The sequence below is a fragment of the Plasmodium gallinaceum genome, assembly GCF_900005855.1.
Source record: "Plasmodium gallinaceum strain 8A genome assembly, contig: PGAL8A_v1_108, whole genome shotgun sequence".
Taxonomy (NCBI): Eukaryota; Apicomplexa; class Aconoidasida; order Haemosporida; family Plasmodiidae; genus Plasmodium; species Plasmodium gallinaceum.
In genome coordinates, this window is record NW_021628228.1 from 56,754 (window position 1) to 67,153 (window position 10,400).

Here is a 10,400-nt window from a genome sequence, read left to right on the forward strand (position 1 = left end):
TATTTAAGTCCTCCTCTTCAAAAAAAAAAAAAAAAAAAATAAAATAATAAATAAAACTTATATATATGAAAATTATTTTTTGATTGTGTGAAATATTTTTTAATGCATCTTATTAATCTTCTTCTTAATTTCTTTTTCTTTTTAGTTAAAATATTAAAGTATAAATTTATTTTTAAAATAAAAATCTTTATAAAATTACGAATCCGTTATAATAACCTCCACTTCAACTACTGGATCAATATTAATAGATGTCATTTGAGTAACTACTTCACATTGAGAATATAAATCAATGAGTCTTTTATAAATTCGTAATTCAAATCTATCCCATGTATTTGTTCCTTCTCCACAAGGTGATTTTCTTGTTGTTATTCTTAATGTTTTTACAGGTAATCTTACTGGACCTGATACATTTAAATTTTTTTCTTTAGCTCCTTTCATAATATCACTACAAACTGTCAAAATATAAAAATATATGTTTCATTAATAAATAAGAATTTAATATATAGATCTGTTTATTTTACATATATATTCTATTAAAATTTTTTAATATTCATAAGAATCTCATATTTATATAATATACATATATATATTTATATCGATTTTTCTACTTATTATAAATGTATTTTTTTCTTAAAGTATTTTTTTATAATTTCATTATATGTACAAATTTAATTGTATTTTTCATTTTAAAAAAATTATTTTTCTTAATTTACATGTGGTCATGTATATGTATATGAAATTAAAAATTTTGAAGAGGCTAAAATATATAAAATAGATATATTTTTTTTTTTCTCTTTTTTTTTTTTTTTTGAAAAATTATGTAATGCTTTTTTAGTTAAATTTAAAGAATTTAATTTACCTTTTTCTATAGCCCTTAAATTTTTTGAGGTTAAAGCAATACGAATACGACGAAGTCTATACTTCTCGGCATCAGTAGCTCCTTTCATTAATTTACTCATTTTGTTTCACTAAAAATTTGATAAGTATAAAAATAAAATATTTTATAAATAAAAATTTTTTTTAAATTTATTCCTTGTAGAAATTTTTATAATTTGTTATTTCAATAAAATATATTTCTTTTATTTGTTCTTTGGAACATTTTTGAAAAATGAAAAAATTATTTTTTAATAGCTCATTAATATGTAAAATTTATATGTAAAAAATATAAAGAAAAAAAAAAAATAATTATATATATGTAAAAAAATTTTTAAAAAAATAAGAAAAAAAAAAAATATTAATTAAATAGTGCTTAGGTTCTTTAAATATTGCATATATTATTATTTAATATAATGCGCATTTAACTGTTATTTTTATGTTTATAAAAAAATAACAAAATTATCAAAAAAAAAAAAAAAAATATTTAATTAAACCTTTTTTTTTTAATTATTTTAATAAATTCATTTGCTTATAATGAAAAATATGATTTTTAATTATAGTTTTTAAAGTATTTAATAAAAGGAATAAAAAATTAAATTCATATATTTTTTATTCATTTTTTTGCATACAAAGAAGAATGCTTATAAAAATGTACACCTATATCACCATATGCATTTTTAATTTTAAAATTAATTTATATGAAAATAATGAATGTTAAAAAGGAGAAAAACTAATATTAGTCATATTTATATTAATTATTCATTCCTCCTGTTTATTAAATAGTTATTTTTTTTTATTTTGCTTTAAAGTTAAATTGTAATCCTATAATTTTAAATTAAGTATCATAAGCAAGAATCATTCGCATTATCATGTATCAAAAGTTACAACCTGTTTTAGACTTAAATAATATTTTATATGTATACGAATATTATTTATAGTAATATAAAATAATTGAACTTTTTTTATTTTAAGAATTAAAAAATAAATCATTCTATTCATCTAAAAGAAAAGTAACACAAAATTTTAATATTCAATGAAATACCAATTTTGGGATAAAATAGAAAAGCATTTCAAAGAAATTACCATACCTATATACTTTTTTTTTTTTTAATTATATATTTTAATTTTTAATAACTAAATAAAGTTTTATAATTCAGAAATATAAAAATAGTTAAATTAAACATTTCAAGGAACATATGTATAAAAAAAAATTCTAAATTTTGTTTAAAATAAAAATTAAGGGTAATTTGTATATTTATGAAAAAATAAATACAAAACTAAAAATTTTTATAACTTTATATATATTTTATATTACAAATATAATTAAAGACTATTCAGTTAATCAATGTATTTAATAATTTACTGGAAATGCTAAAATATTTAAATTAATAAAACTTTGTTACTATAAAACTACTATTCATATGATAGAAAAAAACTGTGTGCCAAGGCGAAAAAAAAAAGATGAAAAATTCTAATATATAGCCACTTAAAAATAGAAAAAAGAAAAATAATAGTAATGATAATAATAATAATAATTTTTGTTCTTGTGCATTTTAAAAAGAATTCAAAAAATTGTATAGGTATATATGTAATTTAAAATTTTAATCATTCATAAAAAAAGGAAATTTTTCTTTTTTATTATATGTATATATTTAAAAAATTTTTGTAAGAGTATGAATTCATGCGACAAAAAATAGTTAAAATGTTTTTTTAGAGATTAGCATGAACCGTTATATATAAATTTATATGTACAGCCATTTTTTGTGTGCAAATTTTTTTTTTTTTAATTTACAGCTATATATATTATAACACAATGTCGTTTTTGTGTGTACATTTTAAATAAAGAGAAAAAAAAGGAATTAATTAAACTTAACATTTTTGAATTAAACATTTGAACATTATATATTATCCCTAATTTCTGCACAACAAATAATTATAAAATACCAAGATTGCACTTATTTAACCTGAAAAGAAAAGTTAGGTAAATAAATTTACATTAATTGTTGATGATGACCATTGTGTCGCTAAGCTATTTTTTTTTTTTTTAAGGAGTAATAATAACACTTGCAGATAAAAAAAAAAAATAATACGCAAAAATAAAATATTAAGTTAAAAATTTATTATATGACCATAAACTATATTTTTAATTTGTTTTTTTTTTTTTTTTCTGTTTTTATAACTTTAAAAACATTACACAAAGTTCTTTATTTTTCTTCTATTTTTATGTTTCACTAAGTTTGTATTTTTTTTTTTTTTTATTTGTTTTCTTTTGTTTTTTATTTTTATATCTAAATATAAAAACTTATGATTATTAAAAATATAAACTTAACTTTTGATTACTCATAAATATTAATAATTTTTAGTCATTATTTTTATGATTGTTATATTTTTACTTGTAAAAACTTAAATTTATTTTTAATTTAAATAAAATGGAAGGTACAAACAAAAACTTAAATGCTTATCAAAAAGCAGATAACATAGAGCCAAAAGAGACATCAACTGTAGATCGTAAATGGGTTGCTCTTACAGCTTATCAACCTGTTGATGTTGTTACAAAAACTGTAGAAGTTCCAGTTATTAAAACTGTAGAAAAAATTGTTCCAAGAACAATTCTTCAAGAGAAAATTGTTCATGTTCCTAAAAGTGTCACACATGTTGTTGAGAAAATAGTGGAAGTTCCTGAAGTTAAATATATTGAAAAAATAGTTGAAGTACCTCATATTCATTATAAAAATAAATATGTTCCAAAAATTGAAGTAGTTGAAAAAATAATTGAGCGTCAAAAAATAATTGAAAAATGGCATGACAAAATTGTTGAAGTACCACAAATCAAGGAAGTTGTCAGATTCAAACAGATTGAAGATGCAGAAGAAATAATAAAATATATCCCTAAAAATTCTGGAAACATTGACTGGGAAGCTGAATATAGGAAATATATGCAGAGAAAAGAACTAGCAGGTTATAATGTAAATAACACAGCTACATATCAACAAAAAATTAACTCGTATAATGATTATAATGAAAACGCTTACACTCAAAATGCATATGATAGAACCTATGAATATATGAACAATCAAACAAGCTTAAATGAACCAACAGATTATAGTCGTGAGGCATATTCACAAGGTAATCTCTATAATCAATACAGTCGAGTAAATTATGAGCAAGAAAAAAGTATTCCTAGATCAAATTTTGACTTAAGTGGAAGCATGCAAATAAAAAGAATGCCATCTGAAGATACCAAACCCGTTGGATGTTGTGCTGGTGCATGCTCATAAATTTCCCATATTATTAAATTGTAAATTTAGCTTTGTACAATTTTAACATGTCGAATTAAATAATTAAAGTATACACATATATGTATATGTATATATATATATATATGTTTGTGTGCATCTATTTATTTATTATATTTTTAACTATTTTCATTTATTAAAAAAATATAGTATAAAATAATAAATTCATAAAATTTTTTTTTTTTTTTTTTTTTTTTTTTTATCCAATAATCTTTTTTTATTTGTTTTTTGTTTTAAAATCAAAAATTCCATTAATTACTGTAATTGTAATAATGCATGAATAAAAACATGTTAACCTTTTTATATTTAACGTTTTAAGCAAATATTTTAATTTATTTTTTCGTCTTTATTTCTATTTTTCTTTTATACTATATGTATTTTTAACTATACGGAAAAAAAAAAAAAATTAAACAAAATAAGGTGGAACAAATAAACAGCGTTATAGAAACAAGCATAAATTTATTTAAAATATAATAGTTCTTTTTTTCCTTCTTTATGTCTCTCCTTTTGTCGATGTAATTTTAAATAAAAATTATATTCTAATCATATAATACTGTTATTTTTTCTGTATAAAACGCATACGAATAATTCTAATTATTTAATGATAGAATTATGTGAATACAAATAAAAAAATTATTTGCTTAAAACATTTTTAAATAAATTAAAGTAATTTTTTTATTTTAATTTTGTAATAAATGGTAAACTATAACATTAATATCAAATTTGTTTTAAAATTTTGCATAAGTAGGATATATACATGAATACATTTTAAATTGACAAAAAAAAAAAAAAAAAAAAAGAAAAAAAAAAAATACTCAAAATACTTCAAATATACATGTTTTATTTCATTTATTATTATTTTTTATAAAATTCACAAATTTCACTCACGTCTTTTAAATTATTATATAAATCAAAATAAATTACTAATATGCAAAAAAAATTAAACATAATTTTAATTAAAAAAAATTATTATTTGTAAAAACTGTTTAAAAGTTATGTCTACTTTTTTTCATATTATCCGTTATATGAGGAACATATATTTATATAAGTTGGTGTTTTATGAAGTCCTATATAGTGTATTTTTTTCTCTAAAAACTTATCTGCAGCTTTTAGATCTGAAACTAAATCATACACATTTGTATGTTTCTCTAATTGCGTAATTAAACTTAAGTGGTCTCTCCATGTATTTATTGCATTACATAAATCAATTACTGGATCTAAAAAACTAGGAAAATTTTTTCTTAATGCTTTTTCAAATTCATTAAAATTATTTGATAAAGTATCTTGATCATTTTCATCACAGCTATAATGGTCCTTTTCGTTATCCCTATTTTCATTATTATCACAATTATTTAAATTTTCACTATATTCTTTAATTTCCATTCTATTATTATCATAATGATTATTTAAATTATCGATAGAATCACTTTTATTATTTTTACTTTTAAAAGAATTCTTCTCACAAGAGTTTTCTAGGCCATTTTTCTTATTTTTGATATCATTCGTATTTATTTCCTCCATAATTTTTGTATCGTTTTCTATAAATTTCTTATCTTCTGTCATAAGGTTTTGATCAATGCTTTTAATTTTATTTACACATTTATTTTCATTTTCATTAAATGGGTCCTCATTATCGACTGTATTAATGCGATTTTCATTTAAGTTATTAAAACTATCATTGTTACTCAATTTATTTTTTACTTCCATTTTATTTAAATCACAATTATGCTCATGATGTTTTTCATTTACATTGTATAAATCAGGATTATTCTTTTTTTGTTCAGTAGTATTGTTATTATTGTTATAGGTATCATTATTATTATTATTATTAATTTCATTTAAATTTACTGTTTTATCATGGCTTGCAGTTGGTGAGGACTTTTTTTTTTTTAAATCATCAAAGTTAAACAGTAAAAAAAATTTTGTTAAAACACCCATAAGGTGATGTGTTACAAAAAATCCTGAAATATTAGTATCAAAAGGGTTATATAAATTATCAGGTAATATGTGTATTAATTCCATATTACTTATAAGAACATTAGCAACACAAGCTTGAAGTAATTGTCTCAAGGTTTTCTTAATTATTTTTACAACAGAAAAAAAAGCACACAAATCAAAATCAATTAATCCATCATATGTTTTATGTTGATCAATATTAGCATTATATAAAGAATATATTCGTGACAACAAAAGAACACTTTTTTTATCTTGTGGATCTAAATTTTTGTTATTCATAACTGATGAATAAGCATTTTTAGGGTAAGATTTACCATTTGGTGGTAATAATGGTTGAGTTGTTAAAAAACCAAATTTAAGTAATTCAAAAATAATTAAAATATTATTATCTATATCTTTGTTTTTAACTTCTGATAATAAAAGTCCAAATAAAGTAACACCACAATTTTTCGTGAATATGCCTAAATTTTCAAGAAACATAAAATAAACTAAACATAAAAAACTATTAAAATTTTGATTATTTGCATTTAAAAGATTTTTATAATATAAATTATATTTTTTTATTTTTTTATCAGAGGTATTAATATTTTTATTATTTTCTCTATTTTCTAAATCATCTGATTCGTTTAAGTTGGTATTATTAGAGGATTTTTCTCCTTTATCATTTAAAACATTTTTATCATCTGATATTTCTTTTGATTTATGAACAAGAGATATATTGTTACTTTCAGAATGTAAGTGCCATCTTAATGTAAACTGTAAATCAATTTTATTGTTATTTTGTCTTTTTATTTCTTCATTTACGTTATCCTTATTTATCTTCCATAAGAACCCATCTACAAAATTAATATCCAAAAATGTCCATTTGTTATTTTTATCCAATATATTATTAATATAATATCCATAATCAAAAAATTTTATTTTCCTTTTGTAAAAGAAAGGATTTAATTTCGTCGAAATCAATCCTAATATTCTACACCTATATTCTCTTAAGTCTATTAATGAATCTCTATATTCATATGAATCAATAATTGGATGAGAATAATCAATCCATTCTCCTAAAGCTAAAACACAAAGCAATTTTTTACTTATAAGACCAACTGACATCAAATAATAAACACATGTTGGAAATTTAGCTCCTACTACTTTTATATAATCATATGGTGCTAAATTATAGATATTTGCTTTATTAAAATTTATGCTTTTGTTATTACATAAAGTATCATTATTGTTATTTTCTTTATAAGTATTTGTGATTATATTCCCATTTTTATTATTTAGATCTGTGTTATTATTTTTCTCTTCATCATGGTTATTATTACCGTTAAATACTAAACCATTTTTATCTGTTAAATTATTGTCAGTTGATTTGTTATCTTTTATGTTAGAATTATATTCATTATCGCTTGTATTTTTTAAATCATAATTACTATAATTATGATTTTCATCAATATTTGAACAGTGTATATTTCTTTTTTTATTTGGATTAGCTTCCTCATCATTATTCACATTATTTTTTTCTATGCCATTTAAATTATGAGAGTTAGTTGTACTATCACAATTTAAAGTGCTATTATTTTTTTGTTTTTCTGAATTATCATCTGTTGATTGTGTATTGTTATTAATAGAAATATCAGAGTTATGTACATAATTTTTTAAAGAATTTTCTATATTCAAGTTGGTAGTACTTACATTGGATATTTTTTTATTTTTCTCATTTGCATCTTTTTTACTTTTATTATTATTATTATCTGTAATTTTATTACTTTCTTTATTATTACCATTTAATAACAAGTTATCATTTTTCAATTTCATATTAATCCAATTTTTATCTGGAGTAAAGAAATCAACCTCTCCATTGCATAATAAAACAACTGGAAATTTTATGAGGGTTTTACAAACACAATATCCATCAATATGATTATTTCTTAATTCTTCGTTTGGAAAATGTTGCAAATAACTTATTAAAGGTGACTGTTTGATAAATTCAATAGAAGTTCCAAAATTAAAATGAGGATTCCCATGATTAAAATGAGATAGATTTAAGTATGGAAAAGTTAAGCAGTATTCTGTACCTGCTAATAAGCAGGCATCAATAAATTGTTCTTTATTTATATTCCACGTTTTTAATAAATGATATAAATCTATCCACTCAAAATAATTTTTTTTCCAAACAAAATTTAAAATTACTTTTTGAATATTTTGTAAAACCATAGTAGGTGGACCCAAAACTATATCAATTATATTTATTTCTAAAAAATATGACAATTGAGAAATTGCCAAATATGGGGCATATATGCATTTATAACCCTTACTCTTTAAATAATGAAATATTAAAAATGTAAAATCTGAGTTACATATATTTGATACTTGCGAAAAATTTTTATAAGATAACTTTTTTTCATCATTAACGTAATAAAACCATCCTTGATCCATGTTTTGATGATATTTTGCTGAAAATAGTTTATGAGCCTTCGGAGTAATGCCATCAAATACGAATATCACATTAATATTTAATTTTTCAAAATATTCACATTGTTTATCTATTAAATGAAAAATACAAGGTGAAATACATCCAGATACGTCACTTAAAATATCTTTTAGATCATTAGATGTTCTTAAAAAATATATTGCATCTATTCCTAATGTCAAATTTCTAATATTGTCCAATGGACTTTTTTTTAATAAATTATGTTCAGTTAAATACGTTTGCAAACGTCTTACTCTCATTTTAATCTTAATATAAATATTTCTTTTCTTATTTCTATTATTTCTCTTTTTCTTTTATTTTATCTATTTTTTCTTTTTTATTATTATTTTTATTATTATTTTTAGTTTTATTTTTTTTTTTATTTATTTTCTAAATATTTTTTTTTTATAGACTACTATTAATTATGAGTATTTAGCTACTATTCATTAGGGTATTATAATAATTCCTATAAAAATGTTGTAATATATCAAAACAATTATAATTTTTTATTGTTCTATTTTTAGAAATCTTAAGCTTTATAAAAACATATATAAAAAGTAAAATTAAATTATAATAATAAAGAATTATCCAATTTTACATAATAAATTACTATCATATAAAAAAAAAAAAAAAAAAAAAAAAAAAAAATTATTATAAATTTATTATTTGAAATTAGTTACTTGTATCATTTAAAAAAAAAAAGAGTACTTTTATGATAACTAAACAATATCTAGAATTCACAAATGATGATTTTATGATATACTACAACATATTTATAAAAAAAAAAATGTTCAATGATTATTTTAATTTACATATATATATATATATATATATATGTATATATGTTAAAATTAAAACAATATATAAATTTACTAATACAGAAATTAATTTTTGAAAACTAATACAATATTCAAAAATGTATTGGCAATGATTATTTCTAGAATAATTCAAAATACTATAAAAAATATATTTCTTTTTAAAAATTCATATTTGCAAACGTATTGTAATAAAAATATTTCTTCTTTTTATTTATATTATATAAATATGTAATAAATTTATATCAATTAAAATATATATATATATTTTTTCTCATCTCTAATTAATATTAAACAGAATAAATGAAAATGCTACATAATAATTTAATCCAACCAAAAAAAAAAAAAAAAAAAATTAAAAAAAAAAAAAAAAAGAAATTAAAATAAAAAAAAATAAAACCTGAAATGAATATAGATATAAATTTTATATAAAACAAAAATTAGTAATATTATAAACAATATACCTTAATAATAATTAAAATAGGATAAATAAAAGATCCTTAAATATGTTAATTAAAAAAAAAAAAAAAAAAAATTACACAATAGTATAAAATAAATATAATAAAATTTTAATTTTTAATTAATTCTTATAATCATATTTTAGATATTTACATAATATTCAATAATAATATACACATATATATTTAATTATATCTATATATATATATATATATATATAATACTAATTTTTTTATTGTATCATTATTCTATAAACTATTAAGTACATGTTTCATTTATTCTTATTTGTTCTAAATTTTATTACATTTCTATTTTTTTCTAATAAAATATGTTCTTATAAAAAAAATAAAAATATCAACATAATTTACTTTTTGTCTTCGGCCACAAAAAATGTATTTTAGTTTGAAGAATAATATATTATTCAATACTCTAAAAAAAAAAAAAATAGGAAATTATAATAACATAAAACGCACAAAAAAAAAAAAAAAAATTATATATAAAGTTAAACAGAAAATGCATAAAAAAAAA

General features: G+C 19.0%; 3 protein-coding genes across 3 annotated transcripts; 1 reads left to right on the forward strand and 2 right to left on the reverse strand.

Moving 5' to 3' along the window:
- Positions 1–195: 195 nt before the first annotated feature.
- PGAL8A_00379700 (40S ribosomal protein S20e, putative) lies at positions 196–947 on the reverse strand (the record flags this gene model as incomplete). The annotated part of the gene is made up of 2 exons (XM_028670131.1): positions 196–452; positions 860–947. 2 exons carry the CDS (start codon positions 945–947, stop codon positions 196–198), a joined length of 345 nt encoding a protein of 114 aa, XP_028526914.1.
- A 2,358-nt stretch (positions 948–3,305) lies between these two features.
- On the forward strand, positions 3,306–4,154 carry IMC1c (inner membrane complex protein 1c, putative; the record flags this gene model as incomplete). The annotated part of the gene is made up of 1 exon (XM_028670132.1): positions 3,306–4,154. The coding sequence occupies one exon, from the start codon at positions 3,306–3,308 to the stop codon at positions 4,152–4,154; it is 849 nt and encodes a 282-aa protein (XP_028526915.1).
- A 1,032-nt stretch (positions 4,155–5,186) lies between these two features.
- On the reverse strand, positions 5,187–8,858 carry PGAL8A_00379900 (conserved Plasmodium protein, unknown function; the record flags this gene model as incomplete). Its single annotated transcript, XM_028670134.1, has 1 exon — positions 5,187–8,858. The coding sequence occupies one exon, from the start codon at positions 8,856–8,858 to the stop codon at positions 5,187–5,189; it is 3,672 nt and encodes a 1,223-aa protein (XP_028526916.1).
- Positions 8,859–10,400: the final 1,542 nt, after the last annotated feature.